This window comes from Microcaecilia unicolor, chromosome 3 (assembly GCF_901765095.1).
Source record: "Microcaecilia unicolor chromosome 3, aMicUni1.1, whole genome shotgun sequence".
NCBI lineage: Eukaryota > Metazoa > Chordata > Amphibia > Gymnophiona > Siphonopidae > Microcaecilia > Microcaecilia unicolor.
Window position 1 is genome coordinate 503,707,016 of NC_044033.1, and position 19,835 is coordinate 503,726,850.

General features: G+C 42.9%; 1 protein-coding gene across 1 annotated transcript in view; it reads left to right on the forward strand.

The window, feature by feature from the left end:
* The window catches only part of RRAGD (Ras related GTP binding D), a 72,568-nt gene that overhangs the window by 26,211 nt on the left and 26,522 nt on the right, over nucleotides 1–19,835 (forward strand). The window contains 2 exon segments of the mRNA XM_030199099.1: nucleotides 5,487–5,601; nucleotides 13,956–14,102. Of these exon segments, the coding sequence (XP_030054959.1) occupies nucleotides 5,487–5,601; nucleotides 13,956–14,102 (262 nt within the window).

The window sequence follows — 19,835 nt, forward strand, 5'->3', positions numbered from 1 at the left end:
CACTTCTTTACTTGTACTTCAGACTCTGTGGGATTTTGTGATCAGCCAAGTTAATGTTCAGCGCTGGCTGGTTAAGTTTAAAGCGGCCAGAGATAGGACTGCTATTTAGGCGGTCCGGTTTGGCTGCTAAACTTAGCTGGTGAAGAGCTGAATATTCACAGCTAACCGGTTATATTGCGTGATCTAGCCAGTTAGCTGTTAATGTGCTAATATTCAGCAGAGATAACCGGCTATCTCGTGCTGAATATTAGTGCTTAGCCAACTAAGAGGCCCTTTTACTAAGCCGCTTAAGCATCTACGCACGCCCAACGCGTGCCAAAATGGAGTTACCACGTGGCTCTTGCGGTAATTTCATTTTTGGCACGCGTCCGATACGCGCATCTGAAAAATATTCTTTATTTTCAGATGCGTGAAATGGACGCACGCCAAGTGGCATTTGACGTGCGAAGGTCATTACCGCCCGTATTCTTTACCGCTAGGTCAATGGCTGACAGTAAGGTCTTGGACCCAAAATGGACGTGTGGCAATTTTGATTTTGCCGCACGTCCATTTTCGGGGGGAAAAAGAGGCCTTTTTCACAGGCGTGCTGAAAAATGGATTGGCGCGTGTCCAAAACATGCGCCTACACTACCGCAAGCCATTTTTCAGCGCACCTTAGTAAAAGGACCCCTAAGAGCTATTTAACCGGCCAGGAGCCGTTCCTGGCTGGTTAAATAATGCTGAACATCAGCCGGAGTAGATTTAAACTTGTCCGACGGGCAGCCAAGTCACCAATATGACAGGAGCATAAGTTGCATAAAATCAGCAATGACGGTTTGCTATTAATGAGGGTCCCAAAAAAACAACAAGGCAAGCGATCTGCAAAATCCAATATGGAAAAAGAAGCCAGCAGATCAATATAACATCAGAAAGATTTTATTGAAGATACCGCATGTAAATAAATTGCCCGACACAGGCCGTGTTTCGCCCACCAAGGGCTGCGTCAGGGGCTACAATAAACAAACAGATTGAATTATAATAAATAAAACATCAAATTTAAAATATAAAAACAACATACTTAAAATATAAAAACAACATACCACCATAGTTTCTCATATATTCATGAACAAATAGATAATGTATACGCTATAAAATGATAATAAATGTTATACATACATGTATGTAAAATCTAAACATGAATAAATAAGTATGTGGTGTACATAGAAAGGACCACGTAATACAAATAAATAAATCATCCCATCACAAAAAACGCATTATATGTATTTAAAAATTGTATATATATATATATATATATATATATATATATATATATACAAGCATGTATACGATTCCCAACATATATATAATAAATATCTATTTAAGAACATATACATAAAAACAGCAAAGCAAGGGCACTGATATACAGCATTAGACCTTGAACATATATTAATATGTTACACAATATTTTCACATATTTATATATGTTCAAGGTCTAATGCTGTATATCAGTGCCCTTGCTTTGCTGTTATTATGTATATGTTCTGACGCAGCCCTTGGTGGGCGAAACACGGCCTGTGTCGGGCAATTTGTTTACATGCGGTATCGTCAATAAAATCTTTCTGATGTTATATTGATCTGCTGGCTTCTTTTTCCATTCCGGTTTGCTATTAATACCATCCACTAGCACCAATAATGTTCAGGGAGTTAGTATATACCCAGACTCAAATGAACTCCCACTTGAAATACTTTTACCGCTAATTCACCAAGAGGCATATTTTCAAAGCACTTTGGGAGGCTAAGTTCCATAGGTTTCTATGGAACTTTGGGAGGCTAAGTGCTTTGAAAATGAGCTTGTAAGTCTCATTTTAATATGGTGAGAATTATTTAAAAGCTTGAAAGTTCAATACTCATCTTTGTAATGCTCTAGGGAGAATTAAACTTTCAAGCTTTTAAGTTCAATATATTTAAAATTACTAGCTATAATGCTGCTATAAGGACATAAAGAAGAATATTTAAATATCAACAATTTGACAATTAAAATTTTCACCGCTTCCCGATGAAGAGGTGGGTATGTAATTCTCACCATCTACTATAATAAAACTCACCCTCAACTTTCTGAAGACAATGTTCTGAAGTCACTCAGTCACTCCCTGAAGGGTTCATGGATTCATGGTGGTGAAGCCACAACACTGACCATGTCTCTCTGCCCCGCCCTCGCATGACGGACCAATCAGAAAAAACACCCTCAACATTCTGAAACACAAAGGACCATCACAACACCGTTCCTAGGCAACACTAGGCAACGTAAGACGGACCAATCAGAGGAAACTACGTGACAATAAGAGAGGAGCATTCCCCAGCAGAATGGCTCATTATCTGTGCAGCATGGAGAGCACAGAACCACCGCTGGAACGAGAGAAGAATATTCCTGCTGTGGGTATGTGCAAAAATAGTCCGGGGAGGGGGGGGGGGGGGGGAGAAATTTTTAAATGCCTAATGCCAGTACTGAAGAGTGCCAGAGGGCCTATAGCACAGACTATATTTGGGATCGCTTGACATGGAGTCAGAGGAGCCGGAAAACAACGTGCCCCTCACCATCTGGGACGTGGGCGAACAGGACAAGCTGCGGCCCAACTGGAAGGATTACCTGCGACCCAGGCAGCAGCAAACAGCGACCAAGGACAGCACAGCACATCCCCCAAACCCCCAAGCAAAAACCAAAACAAAACAAAAAAAGACACACATCAACAACCTGCACACACACCGCACCCTCACACACTCACACACAAAATAACTCTGTGACACATACACACACACACAAAAAAAGCCACATGCTAGCGCCCGTTTCATTGGTTTCGAAAACGGGCCTTTTTTACTAGTTTTAAGATGACTTAGTGAGTGTCACCGCTGAGGTTAGTGGTAAAATTATTTCAAGTGGGAGTTAATTTGAGTCTGGGTACGCTATTAATATACGCACCAATCAAAAAGTATTTTGAAAACATACTATGTGGGAAAGAGCATAAGCAGAAACTTCTTCAAGATTATTATATAGGTTATACTTTGCCTGTAGTGTAGAAAAAGGTAACTATCCAATAGTTGATGTAGAAACCATATTTTTGCTTCAATCCATTTAGGCCAAGCAAAACACAGTCCATTAATTTTTAGTTTTGGATTATTCCAAAGTTGTATCATAGTGGTCGAATGGATAGAGATTTTAACACATGAGTCCAATGTGTTGAATGATGATTGAGAAGCAAATATGATGGGATTATAATCCTTGACTTAACAAGGATCTGGGTTTTCTAGCCCATTATAAACCATAATTTCTCTGTTTCTCACTCTCCTCTCACCTACCCACACCCATCCTGTTAGACTATCAATGAAATGAAATGCTTTGATGTACCCATGCGTACCTCCTACCCACCCCCACCTTGCTAGACTGTCATTGAAATGCTTTGATGCTTCACTTATATATACTATCAACCAACACATTTGCTTATTTCCGATCTGACGAAGAAGGGCAACCTTCGAAAGCTAATCAAGAAATGAATTAAGTTATGTCCAATCAAAAAGGTATCATCTTATTTTCTTTTCCATGTTTTATTTTGTTTGATTTCTATTGATAGACTTTTTAACAAACCCCAGAAGGAATTCTATCACTGGCTCCTGCTGACAATGGAAAAAACAGCAGTGAAAAAACTCCCGTAAGAGAAAAAAAAAACAGTGCGTCAAAAACCATGTCGGCCACAATTTCTAAACAATGCGTCCAATACTTATGAACTCTCCCAAAATGATGACAGTAATAAAGAAAAACCAAAAATTAAAAAAAAAAAAAACATTCCAAAAACATGCACTTGGAATAAAAATCCCAAAACAAAAACGACTTAGCTGAAAGCACGACGCTCCACATTTGGCATAATGATAAACTGGAATATAATCCAAGATCCATGAATATAAAAACCATTCTTCATTCATGGATAACCTCTGACTGCCCGGCTTTCTCCCAGTGGCGATCTAGGATGATTACACTCTGTTCTCTGGAACGTAGAGAGGTGGGTGACCTGGCCTCACTCAGGGGGGATGAATTTTGCCGTATGTGGTCTCCCTTTTGGGATTCCTTGACAGCGGTGGCGCGCAGTAGAATCTTAAACTTCTAGCAGTGCAAGGGAAAGGGAGGGGGTGTGATTTTAGGGGAGGGGATCCTTGGCGGGGGGGGGGGGTTGATGTTGCATACTGTTTTACCTATTTGGAATTGCTAGTTTTCTAATTGAGAGAGGATGCCAAATTGTCGTGCAAGTGCCTAAATATTGAACATTAGTTTGTTTTACACATTAGATTAATATCTCAATATGATAATATGGATATGATAGGTATGCAATGTTGGAAGGGATGGCTGAGGGGTGGGGGGGTTATTGGGGGGAGTTAATATTAGAAAATATAAGAGGCAAATGCAGTGGATTGTTTGTACATCATTTTTATTGTATTGGTTTTTCTTTTTGCCAATAAAAAGGATTTACACATAAAAAGTTTCCCTGGACGGTTGAGACTTCTTTTATGTCTATATAATAGTGTTGAAGAAATTCCTGCTTATGCTCTTTCCCACATGGTATGTTAGCAAAATACTTTTTTTGTTTGTTTGTTTTTTGTTTAATTTCTATAAACACAGTACATCAGTGTGTGCCCGCAGGCACTTTAAACTTACAAATTGCAATTATACTTGAAAACACAGAAACCGCAAGCTGAACCTTCCATGTCAACTAAACAATGTTTACCCGCATGGCTCACACCACACACTGTATTTTCCATTTCCCCCCCCCACCCCCCCTCTTCCTATCCTGATCCCCCAGAGTCATCCTCCATTCTCACCATCCTATCCCATTCCATTGCCCAACAGTCACACCCCATTCACCCCCCTCCCACCCTCCCCCTCCTCTACATCCCCTTGTAAAGATAACACTTTTAAGCATTCCATCCACATGCTATGATTTGTATAGTAGCAAGCTTTGATGCGTTAGAGTAAATGCGGCGCTCATTCTCCCCAAATGCTCTCATCTTAGCATACCACACCTCCACCGGAGCGCTCTCCGTGGAGGTCCAGAATTGTAATATCGTTTTCTTTATCAATAGGAGAGAGGTATATATGAATTTGGCACATACTGGGAGGCCTCAAAGGCAAAATACTTTTTGATTGGTGTGTATATGGTATGTTTTGCTATCCAATTACTTTTGTCTGTTTTGGGTATGCAATTATTGCCTTGTTTGCTGATGTGATGTGGTATTTGCCTTAAGCAAAAATCAGGTGAAGTGCAGAGCTCAGAACACAGCTCATTATTATGCCATAAAAACCATAAAACAGCTTGTGGTTTGCAAACTGCATTATTCCCAGAAAGTTAACTGCGCCAGTTGACAAATGAAGAACGTGTGTAAGGTTGGAGGAATCTGGTGAGGGATTCGTTTCTGCTCTTGTTCTTTTCCTGTTTCAGTTTTTATTTTCTGTTTTCTTTCAGTTTTTATTTGACAAGTATATACGATCATTCGATATTTGAAGCTTTTAGCAAGGTGGTACAGAAATTAATTCCCCAGCTCCCAACTCTGGAGAATCTTCTGAACATTTTCATCTCAGTAAGTAATCCTTTCTGCCAGGGACACAGTGCCCAGGGCCTACAAAGCTCCTAGGGGCCTATGAAAAAGTTATATGCTTATAAAGCACACAACAAAACAAAAAAAGCTTTATCTGTAGGCAGTGTTCAGACGGTAATTGTGGGGGAGGGGGAATCTTTACGTTGATCCTCATAGGGTTACCATACGTCTGGGTTTCGACAGACAAGTCCTCCTTTTCAAGGGCCTGTCGGGTGTCCAGGCGGTTTTGTTAGTGCAGACCATTTGTCTGAGTTGCTGGTGATAGATGCACCCATAGGCACCGCGTATAACCGGCTTGGGGAGGCTTCCCAACCACGATCGCAATCTACATGGCAGCAACGAAAACAAGCTTCCCCTCCTCACCTGCCTGACCAGCTGCCTCCCCAATTCGGTGCCAGCAAATAAACAGAAACTGTTTGCAGGGCCATGAGAGCTCTGCGAGCCACTGCCGGTCCTGCCCCTTATGATGTAACTTCCTGTTCGTTGAGGACCAGCAGTGGTGTGCAGAGCTTAATGGCCCCGCACACAGTTTCTATTTATTCACTGGCATCGAATTGAGGAGGCAGGGGGTCGGGTAGGTGGGGAGGGGAAGCTTTCAGTTTGTTTTTCTTGTTATGGCCGGCCACCGGGCAAAGGTGTCTATGAGCTCATGAGGGGATGGGGAGGAAAAGGAGAAAGACAGGACAATGGAGGTGGGGGGGTAGGAGAAACAGAGGGACAGAGCTGTATAGTGGGGGAAGGAAAAAGACAGAGAAGAGATCCTGGTGGCGGTGGTGGTGATGAGGGGTGGGGCAAAGCAAGGTGACTGAGCACCATTGGGATGGGGGGAGGGGTTGAGCAAGGTGATAGTGCAGTATGAGGATCTGTCCTCTTTTTTTTGTCTCCACAAATATGGTAACCCTAATCCTGGGGGTCAACAACTGTGAGGATGCTTAGAAACTATAAATACTAATCCATCTCTGCACTTGATTCCCTGACCATTCACAAAACGCTGATTCCCAAGCGTGAATGTTTCTTCTGAAATGGGCATGGAGCATTTGTGAAGAAAATCCTTATGTTTTTATAAAAGTGTTTATGTCTGTTGCCATTTTCTAATAGTATTTTTCATTTGCCTATATTGAAAGGTGTACTTTATGGGGGCAGTTTTTCAAACTACCCACATAGCTAAAGTGTGTGCAAATTTTCAAAAGAAAAATGTGTGCATATTTTCTTTTAAAATTGCCTGAGAAAAAAGTACCTGAACTTATTTGCAAATCCTTTTTGTAATGGATGCTTTCTTCAACAAACAGCCCACTGCATATTGTTCCAGTCCCTGTCCCAAGGGACACCCTCTAATTACAAGTCAAAGGCAGGGGCGTAGCCAGACCGGCAGGAGGGGGGTCCTGAGCCTGAGGTGAGGGGGCACATTTTAGCCCCCCCGGCGCCGCCACACCCCCCCCCCCCGGCGCCATTGCCAACACCCCCCCGCCGCCGCCAGCACCAACAACAACTTTGACCCCCCCCCCCCGACGACGACCCTCCCAACCCCCCTCCCGCCGTCAACCCACCGTCGCTGTCTGCTACCTTTGCTGGTGGGGGACCCCAACCCCCGCCAGCCGAAGTCTTCTTCTTTCGTCTTGTTTCCGAGTCTGACATCCTGAATGTACAACTCAGACTCACAGAAACAGAACAAAGCCTTGCGATCTGCAGGGCTTCGTTCTGTTTCTGTGAATCTGACGTCCTGCACGTTGTACGTGCAGGGCGTCAGACTCGGAAACAAAACCAAGGAAGAAGACTTCGGCTGGCGGGTGTTGGGGTTCCCCGCCAGCAAAGGTAGCAGATGGTGGGTTGACGGCGGGTCGGCGGCGGGAGGGGGAGTTGAGAGGGTCGTTGGCAGGGGGTCCAGGGCCAAATCTACGGGGGCCCAGGCCCCCGTGGCCCCACAGTAGCTACGCCACTGGTCAAAGGATGTGTGTTATGGCACTGTTTGCCTCGTTTTATCCACATACAGGATGGGAATTTTTCAGATGAGCAATTTATGGGGATGAAAAGTTTTGAAAATTGCCCTGTATAGAGCTGATGTGATAAGCTGCACTATTTAAACCCTAATCTTTTGTGTGCTAAAATTAGTTTCAGTGCACAAAAGCATGTGCCGACCTGGAGGTAAAGCAGTGAACTAATTGTAATGTTAATGGCCTACACATACACTTACTTCCAGTGTGGGAAAGTGTGCTGAAAAGTAGTGTTAAAACTTATCTCATCTCAGGTTTGAACTTCTAATTGGCTTCAGTGGAAGTCAATATAAAAGTTATATTTCTAGGTTCTGAGATCTCCAGGTTAGGGAACTGTGGAAAAGGGATTTCCAATTCAGGAACCCACAGACCAACAACTCTGGTCCAAAGGTCATGATTCAAAGACCCCCCCCCCCCCCCACACACACACACACACACACACACTCAAGCAGTCCAAAACTAGGAGCCCCACACTTCCACCTACATACCTAACCAGTATCCTGTTTCCAATAGTGGCCAATCCAGGTCACAAGCACCTGGCAGAAACCCAAATAGTAACAACATTCCATGCTACCAATTTCAGGGCAAGTAGTGGCTTCCCCATCTCAATAGCAGAGTACGTAATGCAAGGTTCCACATTAGGAGTCACCGACCAGAATAGGGATCTAGGCGTCATCGTTGATGATATGTTGAAACTCTCTGCTCAGTGTGCGGCAGCAGCTAAGAAAGCAAATAGAATGTTAGGCATTATTAGAAAAGGAATGGAAAACAAAAATGAGGATGTTATAATGCCTTTGTATCGCTCCATGGTGTGACCACACCTCGAATATTGTGTTCAATTCTGGTCACCGCATCTCAAAAAAGATATATTGGAATTAGAAAAGGTACAGAGAAGGATGACGAAAATGATAAAAGGGATTGGACGACTTCCCTATGAGGACAGGCTAAAGCGGCTTGGGCTTGGAGAAGAGACAGCTGAGGGGAGATATTATAGAGGCCTATAAAATTATGAGTGGAGTTGAACGGGTAGATGTGAAGCGTCTGTTCACGCTTTCCAAAAATACTAGGACTAGGGGGCACGAAATGAAGCTACAAAGTAGTAAATTTAAAACGAATCAGAGAAAATCTTTCTTCACTCAACATGTAATTAAGCTCTGGAATTCGTTGCCAGAGAATGTAGTAAAAGCAGTTAGCTTAGCGGGGTTTAAAACAGGTTTGGATGGCTTCCTAAAGGAAAAGTCCATAGATCATTATTAAAATGGACTTGGGGAAAATCCACTGCTTATTTCTAGGATAAGAAGCATAAAATGTATTGTACTTTTTGGGGATCTTGCCAGGTACTTGTAACCTGGATTGGCCACTGTTGGAAACAGGATGCTGGGCTTGATGGACCTTTGGTCTGCCCCAGTATGGCAATACATATGTACTTATGACTTTTACTCCAGGAACTTGTCCAAACCTTTTTTAAACCCAGATATGCGAACCGCTGTTACCACATCCTCTGGCACTGAGTTCCAGAGCTTAATTATTCGTTGAGTGAAAAAATCATTGTATCATTGGGGGTTTAGCTTTAGCTCACATGGGGGGAGGGTTGTTAGTGACTGCCTTCGATCTCAGCTGCTTCTGTCATCGCTGCTCTCTTCCTCTCTTTCCTGTAATCTAATGGTGTTCCTTTCACTGATTCCTTGGATTATTATAGTTTTGTAAATTGCCTTGTTATTTTATTAGGAAAGCCAGTATATCAAACTAAACCATAAACCATGAAGAGCAGTAGTTTGGAGCTCATCTGGGTTTAGTTGTTCCTTTTGATCATGTCCTGACCTGCTTTAAAAGTTGCCGGGCAAAGGGAGGTGAATGAGAAACAGTCATGACAGGACTATATTACAGCTCCTGCTGCTGCCTCAGAGACCAAAGAACCAGCAGGAACTGCACTGAGAAACCCAGTATAACCTGAAATGGGTCTGGGGGAATTAAGTTGAAAAGGAGGAGGTGTGTTTTGAGAGTGGACCCCCACTGTGAGAAAACAGGGAAAAGACTTACTCAAGCTGGCCAAGAGCAGGCTGGCAAGCAGCAAAGGCGGAAGAGATGCTCGCCCCCCCAGCATGCAGAGAACTTGTGGTAATAAAGGACATTTTGTACTGTACAAGAAGGAACTTAAGGATATTGGTCACTAATCAGGGACACTGCACCTTCCTCTCAGAATGGAACAATGTTCCAGTGGCTTTTAACATTAAGTGATATGCCTGTGTCAGGGCAGGAAGCTCTGGTACTTCCTTCATATTATCAGCTTGAAGCAGGAGAGTATTTTTTTGCTGCTGACACAAAACGAAACTATTCAGGACTGGCAGAAGATTCTTTGTTAGCTGAACCAATGTTCAAAAGAACTGCCTGACCAAATCTTTGATTATTAAGTCAGCACTTTCTTTCTCCCTCCCTTGCTCACTACATAAAACTTGTCCAGCCAACTTGTTAGCTGAACAAAATGTATCTGTTTATCTTTGGGCGAAGACAGTCACGCAGAGTGCATGGTATGAGCTTAACGTAGAAACCTAGAAATATGACGGCAGATAAAGGCCAAATGGCCCATCCAGTCTGCCCATCCTCTGTACCTCATGAAAGACTCCAGAGGAAATTGGAGCGTCATGGGATAGGAGGTAGTGTTCTATTGTGGATTAAAAACTGGTTAAAAGATAGAAAACAGAGAGTAGGGTTAAATGGTCCATATCTCAATGGAGAAGGGTAGTTAGTGGGATTCCCCAGGGCTCTGTGCTGGGACCGCTGCTTTTTAACATATTTATAAATGACCTAGAGATGGGAGACTTTAATGAGGTAATTAAATTTGCTGATGACACAAAGTTATTCAAAGTCGTTAAATCGTGGGAGGATTGTGAAAAATTACAAGAGGACCCTACGAGACTGGGAGACTGGACGTCTAAATGGCAGATGACATTTAATGTGAGCAAGTGCAAAGTGATGCATGTGGGAAAGAGGAACCCGAATTATAGCTACGTCATGCAAGGTTCCACGTTAGGAGTCACGGACCAAGAAAGGGATCTAGTTGTTGTCATTGATGATACGTTGAAACCTTCTGCTCAGTGTGCTGCTGCAGCTAAGAAAGCAAATAGAATGTTAGGTATTATTAGGAAAGAAATGGAAAACAAAAATGAGGATGTAATAATGCCTTTGTATCGCTCCATGGTGCGACTGCACCTCGAATATTGTGTTCAATTCTGGTTGCCGCATCTCAAAAAAGATATAGTGGAATTAGAAAAGGTGCAGAGAAGGGCGACGAAAATGATAAAGGGGATTGGATGACGTCCCTATGAGGAAAGGCTAAAGTGGCTAGGGCTCTGCAGCTTGGAGAAAAGGTGGCTGAGGGGAGATATGATAGAGGTCTTTAAAATAATGAATGGAGTTGAACGGGTAGATGTGAAGCGTCCACGCTTTCCAAAAATACTAGGACTAGGGGGCATGTGATGAAGCTACTATGTAGTAAATTTAAAACAAATCGGAGAAACTTTTTCTTCACTCAACGTGTAATTAAACTCTGGAATTTGTTGCCAGAGAATGTGGTAAAGGCGGTTAGCTTGGCGGAGTTTAAAAAAAGGTTTGGACGGCTTCCTAAATGAAAAGTCCATAGACCGTTATTAATGAACTTGAGGAAAACCCACTATTTCTGGGATAAGCAGTATAAAATGTTTTGTACATTTTTGGGATCTTGCCGGGCATTTGTGACCTAGATTGGCCACTGTTGGAAACAGGATGCTGGGCTCGATGGACCTTTGGTCTTTCCCAATATGGCAATACTTATGTACTTATGTGACTTCCCAGTGTCATGTTGGCATGTTTTGGAAACTATCACTTGATTCAGAAAAAGCATGCATTCATTTATTACAATTTATTTACTGCATTTTTGTAGAAATTCACCCAAGGCAGTGTTACAACAAGATCAATCTGAGCATAGGCAATAGACAATATCAACGGATAAAATATTAAAATAACAGTACACATTACGGAATAGTATGCTACATTACAATGTCAGCATAGAGTAGACGTGAGGGTGCAACATATAGACAGATAAGGTAGAATAACAAGTTCAAGAATAAGGGGACTCACTTAAAGAAAGCTTCAGCTAGGGTAGGAGTGGATAAACAAAGTTACTTCTCTAAGCAAAAGTTTATTGCTGTTGCCCTTGAATCCAGTCAATATTTGGATATTTTTATATAGTAGATACATTCGTGATGCAAACCTGCAAAAATTCTGCTTGTAAGAGTGGCCTGCATAGTTGTGATATATAAGGTAGACCTAATTGTTTGCACAGAAAATGTGAGCGTTCCTACTACTACTACTTAACATTTCTAGAGCGCTACTAGGGTTACGCAGCGCTGTACAAATTAACAAAGAAGGACAGTCCCTGCTCAAAGGAGCTTACAATCTAAAGGACGAAATGTCAAGTTGGGGCAGTCTAGATTTCTTGAGTAGAGGTGTGGTGGTTAGGTGCCAAAGGCGACATTGAAGAGGTGGGCTTTGAGCATTGATTTGAAGATGGGCAGGGAGGGGGCCTGGCGTATGGGTTCAGGGAGTCCGTTCCATGCATTGGGTGAGGCGAGGCAGAAAGGGCGGAGCCTGGAGTTGGCGGTGGTGGAGAAGAGTACTGAAAGGAGGGATTTGTCTTGAGAGCGGAGGTTACGGGTAGGAACGTAAGGGGAGATGAGGGTAGAGAGGTAAGGAGGGGCTGCAGATCGAGTGCATTTGTAGGTTAGTAGGAGAAGCTTGAACTGTATGCGGTACCTGATCGGAAGCCAGTGAAGTGACTTGAGGAGAGGGGTGATATGAGTATATCGGTCAAGGCGGAAGATAAGACGTGCAGCAGAGTTCTGAACGGACTGAAGGGGGATAGATTGAAATTTCCTCCATTTGAAATTCCAAATGGTAACATGAAACCAAGACTGGAGCCCTGACCCAGAAGCTCCCAGGCACAAGGACATTGCATAGGGTTTATCTGTCACAGGTAAAGGAGACCAAGGACTCTGCAGGGTTCCTCAAGTGATTACCCGGTCCCTTGCCTGCCTCTAGCTGCATTGTTGCATCTCCACTATGGACATATCTGTTTGCTGTACTCTTCATGTCTTTTTGTTTCATTTTCTTATATACCCCCTGCAAGCACGGAAGATATCAGTGACGTACATTCAGGCACTGTGGGTATTTTTCTGTCCCTGGAGGTCTCACAACCTGAGTTTATATCTGAGCCAAGTGGCTTGCAAAGGATCACAAGGAGCTCCTGTGAGATTTGAACCAGGCTCCCCTGGTTCACAGCCCATTGCTCTAACTATTAGGCTATGTCTCCACTCCTTGTATTTATGAGTAAAGGGTCAACCCTACCGGAGGACCATGTGTTCATGAGCATGTACAACTGGGCAGTAGATGATTTGGGGACAGTGCAGTGCAGTTACATGGTACATCTAATAGTACTATAAAAATAATTGAAGGGCTTATTTCCAAAACCCTCTAAGTCCAATGCTGGACTTAGCAGGTTTTGGAAATAAGCCCTTCAGTTAATAGTAGTATATGGTTACATACCTGAATTGGTTGAAATAGAGACAAGTTTGTTGAGTCTCGCCATCTTTGAATTGCTTCACATTTGCCTCTAGTTGGTAAAGCAGCCTTCTTATATAGTACAAGCATTGTTCTACATTTAAGTCCAGTGAACTTGGGATCCTCATGTCCTCTTTTGGAAGATCTGGGTAACACTGTTACTCAAGACCTACCCAACCTCAAGCAGCAAGCTTTGTTCTCTTGAGTTTCCTTACCTAAGGACCTATGGGATCCACCAAGCCATTGTTGTGTTTACAGTACTGGATACCTGTTAGTTCATGTACTTGTTAGGCTAGTCTGTTTGTGAGTTCTTGTATCTTAAAAGTGTAGTCTTTCCCTACCTGTGAACTTCTCAACAGTGAAGATGGTAGATTACTACTTCCAGCCTTTCAAGTGTGTACTGCAGACCGTTGCCATCTTTTGTTTTTTTTTTCTCTCTGCTTCCGCTGTTGACTGTATCCTGTATATGAAGAGGGAAGTGGGATGGGGGGATTATGGAGCCTTGGCCTTTTCTCTCTCTCCACAGCCCCACCCTGTTTACTTCATCAAATAAGGTATATCCCAAAGGTCTCATCTGTTTCTGCAATATATACAGGTTCCTGACTTATCACTCTGGTTCTAAACCAGAATTTTCCATGTGGTGCTGTTTTTCATGCACTCACCATGCTGCTTTGACCTCCTTTTGACTGTTTATGGGATGTAAACCATGTTAACAGTATCTTTAGTGGCCAGATGTGTTTTCTGTTTCAGAACTCGGGAATTGAAAAAGCTTTTCTGTTTGATGTGGTCAGTAAAATTTACATTGCGACAGACAGCAGTCCTGTGGACATGCAGACCTACGAGCTCTGTTGTGATATGATCGATGTAGTGATTGACATTTCTTGCATCTACGGGTGAGTACATAAATCCTTTTCACCCTTCACTTTATTTATAAAATTTTGTTTGTGTGCCTGCCATCTAATTGGAGTGACGTCCCCAACCTTCCCCTCTCAGCCACCATGCAATATTTCCTGTGTTGATGAGCGTAGGCTCCGCCCTACCACAGGACCATGTGTTAATGAACAGCAGAAGAGTTTGGGACAGTACAGTTCAGTTACATGGTACGTCTAGCAGCGCTATAGAAATGATTACAAGTAGTAGTAGTACTACTACATGGTTACATAGCTGAATTGGTTGAAACAGGGACAAGCCAGTTGAGCTTAAACTAGAGAATGACACGGGGACAAAGTTTGCCCCTGTCTCCACCCCATCCCCGTGGGTTCTGTCTCCATCCCTGCCCTGTCCCTGCAGGTTCTATCTCCGTCCCCGCAAGTTCTGTCCCCATCCCTACCCCGTCCCTGCTCCGTTCCCATGGGCTTTGTCCTCATCTGCAGAAACCTCGAACAATTATGATTTTATATTTAAATCTTTTTATTAAAGTATAAAAGGGAACAATATGCCGTGCAACTGTTATGTATAAATTACAAATAGAAAACAATAATAACAGTGAGCAGCTATAATAAACCCTCCCACCACCACCACCCTCTACCCTTCCAACCCTAACAATAGCTGATTTCTACTACCCCAAAGAATCCTAATCCACCCTGTTAAAATGTCCAGGAGTACAAAATGCAATCCGTTCTGTATGCCCTAGAGGGGAGAAATGTGCCCTATGATACACTGTCTAGCTCTTCTGTCTTCCACAATCCTTCCTTCAATAGAAGATGTTTTCTTAAGTACATAAGTATTGCCATACTGGGACAGACCAAAGGTCCATCAAGCCCAGCATCCTGTTTCCAACAGTGGCCAATCCAGGTCACAAATACCTGGCAAGATCACAAAAAAAGTACAAAACATTTTATGTTGCTTATCTCAGAGATAGTGGATTTTCCCCAAGTCCAATTTAACAATTGTCTATGGTCTTTTCCTTTAGGAAGCCGTCCAAACCTTTTTAAAACTCTGCTAAGCTAACTGCCTTTACAACATTTTCTGGCAACGAATTCCAGAGTTGAATTACATGTCAGCTACCACACTCCTCTACTTAAGATGTTGAGTGAAGAAATATTTTCTCTGATTCGTTTTAAATTTACTACTTTGAAGTTTCATCGCATGCCCCCTAGTCCTAGTATTTTTGGAAAGCGTAAACAGACGCTTCACATCTACCACTCCACTCATTATTTTATAGACCTCTATCATATCTCCCCTCAGCCATCTTTTCTCCAAGCTGAAGAGCCCCAGCTGCTTCAGCCTTTCCTCATAGGGAAGTCGTCCCATCCCCTTTATCATTTTCATCTCCCTTCTCTGTCTTTTCTAATTCCACTATATCTTTTTTGAAATGCGGTGACCAGAATTACAAACAATATTTGAGGTGCGGTCGCACATGGAGCAATACGGAGGCATTATAACGTCCTAATTTTTGTTTTCCATTCCTTTCCTAATAATACTTAACATTCTATTTGCTTTCTTAGCTGCTGCAGCACACTGTGCAGATGGTTTCAACGTATCATCAACGATGACACCTAGATCCCTTTCTTGGTCTGTGACTCCTAACGTGGAACCTTGCATGACATAGCTATAATTCAGGTTCCTCTATCCCACATGCATCACTTTACACTTGCTCATATTAAACGTCATCTGCCATTTAGACGCCCAGTCTCCCAGTCTCGCAAGGTCGTCTTGTAATTTTTCACAGTCCTCCCACGATTTAATGACTTTGAATAACTTTGTCATCAGCAAATTTAATTACCTCACTAGTTACTCCCATCTCTAGGTCATTTATAAATACGTTAAAAAGCAGTGGTCCCAGCACAGACCCCTGGGGAACCCCACTAACTACTTTTCTCCATTGAGAATACTGACCATTTAACCCTACTCTCTGTTTTCTATCTTTTAACCAGTTTTTAATCCACAATAGGACACAACCTTCCAATGACTCTCCAGTTTCCTCTGGAGTCATTCATGGAGTACTTTGTCAAACGCCTTCAGAAAATCCAGATACACAATATCAACCAGCTCACCTTTATCCACATGTTTATTCACCCCTTCAAAGATATGTAATAGATTGGTGAGGCAAGATTTCCTTTCACTAAATCCATGTTGGCTTTCAAGCTCATTTTCAAAGCACTTAGCCTCCCAAAGTTCCATAGAAACCTATGGAACTTAGCCTCCCAAAGTGCTTTGAAAATATGCCTCTTTGTCTCATTAATCCATGCTTTTGAATATGCTTTGTAATTTTGTTCTTTATAATAGTCTCTACCATTTTGCCCGGCACTGACGTAAGACTCACTGGTCTATAATTTCCCAGATCTCCCCTGGAACCATTTTTAAAAATCGGCGTTACATTGGCCACCCACCAATCTTCCAGTACCATGCTCGATTTTAAGGATAAATTACAAATTACTAATAATAGTTCCACAAGTTCATTTTTCAGTTTTCTCAGTATTCTGGGATGAATACCATCCGGAAGTGGGAGAGCGACCAAGGATGCCAGAAATTGGAGGATGTTCTTTAATAAAGAATTTTATTGAAGGGTTGAAGACTCAACCTTCAATAAAATTCTTTATTAAAGAACATCCTCCAGTTTCTGGCATCCTTGGACGCTCTCCCACTTTTTGTACATTACTGTTTTTATCGTGGGGCGTTTGAGTTCTCCGCTTGCTGGTGGATCTTCTCTCTCATGAATACCATCCGGTCCAGGAGATTTGCTGCTCTTCAATTTGTCAAATTGCCCCATTACATCTTCTAGGTCTATAGAGATTTCATTCAGTTTCTCCTACTCGTCAGCTTCGAATACCATGTCTGGCACCGGTATCTCTCCCAAATCTTCCTCGGTGAAGACCAAAGCAAAGAATTCATTTAATCTCTCTGTTATGACTTTGTCTTCCCTGATCGCCCCCTTTTCCCCTCAGTTATCTAGCGGTCCAACCGATTCTTTTGCTGGCTTCCTTCTTTTAATATACCAAAAAAAAATTTTTTACTATGTGTTTTTGCCTCCAACACAATCTTGTTTTCAAAGTCCCACTTTGCCTTCCTTATCAGCGCTTTGCATTTGACTTGACATTCCTTATATACAGCATCCCCCATGCAATTTTGCTAGTTATGGCCATCATGTTTGCTTGTTTTTCCAAAACATCAAAATATCGTGTTGATTTACACCCTATATGTGTGTAAACAAAGAAACTGACACCTGTTATAAAAAGAATAATCAAAATATTTTTATTTTTCTCAACTGTCCTCCGTCGGACAGAGGCAGCGGGGGAACACCCCGCTGGAAGCAAAGTCTGCCTACATTTTTAGCAATAATACAGAGATATATATATTTGCTTAGCAGTAATACAGAAATATATGCTTGCTCAGCTTTGCTCTTGCTTTGCTTAAGATACCTATCTCTCCCTCAGTTTAAATACACTTATATTAACACTGCACCCAATGTGTGCACGTCATCAACCCTCTCTCTTTGAAGCTTGTTCTCACATTTCTTATCTACAAACACATTCTTTCTGTCCAGCACAGACTTTTCTCCCCTCCCCCTTTTACACAGCCTCCTGTCTCCGCTTTGCACCAGGCTGCTTCTCAAGGTTAATTCTATGACTCCCTCATTGTTCTCACAGGTTTGTGACTCATTTCTCTTTCTTTGCCTTGCACTTCACTGACCATAGGAACTGTATACTATTCAACAGTTTCTCATTATATTTCTGCAGCATGTTCATTATTATTAACAATCGTTGTCTGTATCACTCAAACATAAATAACAGTCCAATTCATTAACAGGCTTCAAAGTAGAAAATGACTTAGGAACAAAGTTTGTCCCCGTCCTTGTGAGCTCTGTCCCCACCCCATCCCCATGGGATCTGTCTCCGCCCCATCCCTGCAAGCTCTGTCCCCGTCCTCATCCCACGGTTGCTGCGGGTCCCCGTCCCCATGTCATTCTCTAGCCTAAACACATTTGGATTGCGCAACATTTGCCTCTAGTTGATAAAGCAGCTTTCTTGTATGGCACAAACATTGTTCTGGTGTGGCATTGAACTCATAGAAAGATGTCATTTGCTCTAGCTCAGGGAAATACGTTTGGAGAGCCTGGTTTGAAACAGAGTATGATATCCTTAAGCATGAAGAAAGGAAAACATGGCTGTTAGAGGTCTCCTCTGGCTGTGTCTCTTCCCTCGCTTCACCATCTCTTTTCCTCACTCCTCCATGGCTCCTTGTATGCTTCATTGGCCCCTCACTCCTGGGACGTAGGTCACTGATAGCATCAGTGAAGACCTCATAATCCCTAGGTTAATTCTTCTCATTTACTGGATGACACACGGGAAAGAAAGAGGAGGGAATGCAAGCCAAGGGTACAGTGAGTCATGCTCTTTCTGTGCCCCTGTTTTTCTGCTGCTTCTGGCCCCTGATCCCACACTCGCAACCAGGAAACACAGCAGGAGTTGTGGACAACGAGTGACTGTTGCATGCACATGGTCACACACTGTCAAGGGAACTTCTGTTGTTTTAAGTTCCTCGGTTGTGTTTCTTAACAAAAGTTTACTAGAACAACATGCTGTGTCAGGTTCTTGTGTGCCAAGTATTGGCAGTAACTATGTTTAAATTTCTCCTGGCTGCTGTTTTTCTCTCCCCATGAAAATAAATCTATCTACAGATTATTCCGATCAAGATTAGAGATAGGATAAATGTGTAAAGAGCTGCCAACCACAACACTTTAAACATATAACTGCAGTAGTCCAAGGCAGGTATATCTTTATATAGATAACGTTACTGCATAAGTAATGCCACACTGGGAAAAGACCAAGGGTCCATCGAGCCCAGCATCCTGTCCACGACAGCGGCCAATCCAGGCCAAGGGCACCTGGCGAGCTTCCCAAACGTACAAACATTCTGTACATGTTATTCCTGGAATTGTGGATTTTTCCCAAGTCCATTTAGTAGCGGTTTATGGACTTGTCCTTTAGGAAACCGTGTAACCCCTTTTTAAATTCTGCCAAGCTAACCGCCTTCACCACGTTCTCCGGCAACGAATTCCAGAGTTTAATTACGCGTTGGGTGAAGAAAGATTTTCTCCTATTTGTTTTAAATTTACTACACTGTAGTTTCATCGCATGCCCCCTAGTCCTAGTATTTTTGGAAAGCGTGAACAGACGCTTCACATCCACCTGTTCCACTCCACTCAATATTTTATATACCTCTATCATGTCTCCCCTCAGCCGTCTCTTCTCCAAGCTGAAAAGCCCTAGCCTCCTTAGTCTTTCTTCATAGGGAAGTCGTCCCATCCCCGCTATCGTTTTCGTCACCCTTCGCTGCACCTTTTCCAATTCTACTATACAGTACATATACCCAACAGTAGATGCATAAGTGAATATACCAGGGGCATAGTCAGCTGGGGCCTCAGGGGCCTGGGCCCCCCCCCCCACTGGGCTCAGGCCCCCTCTACTTTAATGGCTGGCAGAGATGCCCAAGCCCCGCCAGCCGAAGAGGTCTCCTGTAGAGTCCCCACCAGTGCTGTCTGAGCAGTGCATCAGCCGCCACTGCTGGCACTCTTGCACATGCCCAGTTCAACGACTGATGCTGAACTGAGCAGTCGCAGGAACGTTGTTGGCATTGGCAGCTGAAGCACGCCACCGACCAGAGCACTGCTCTGGCTACATATGTGGT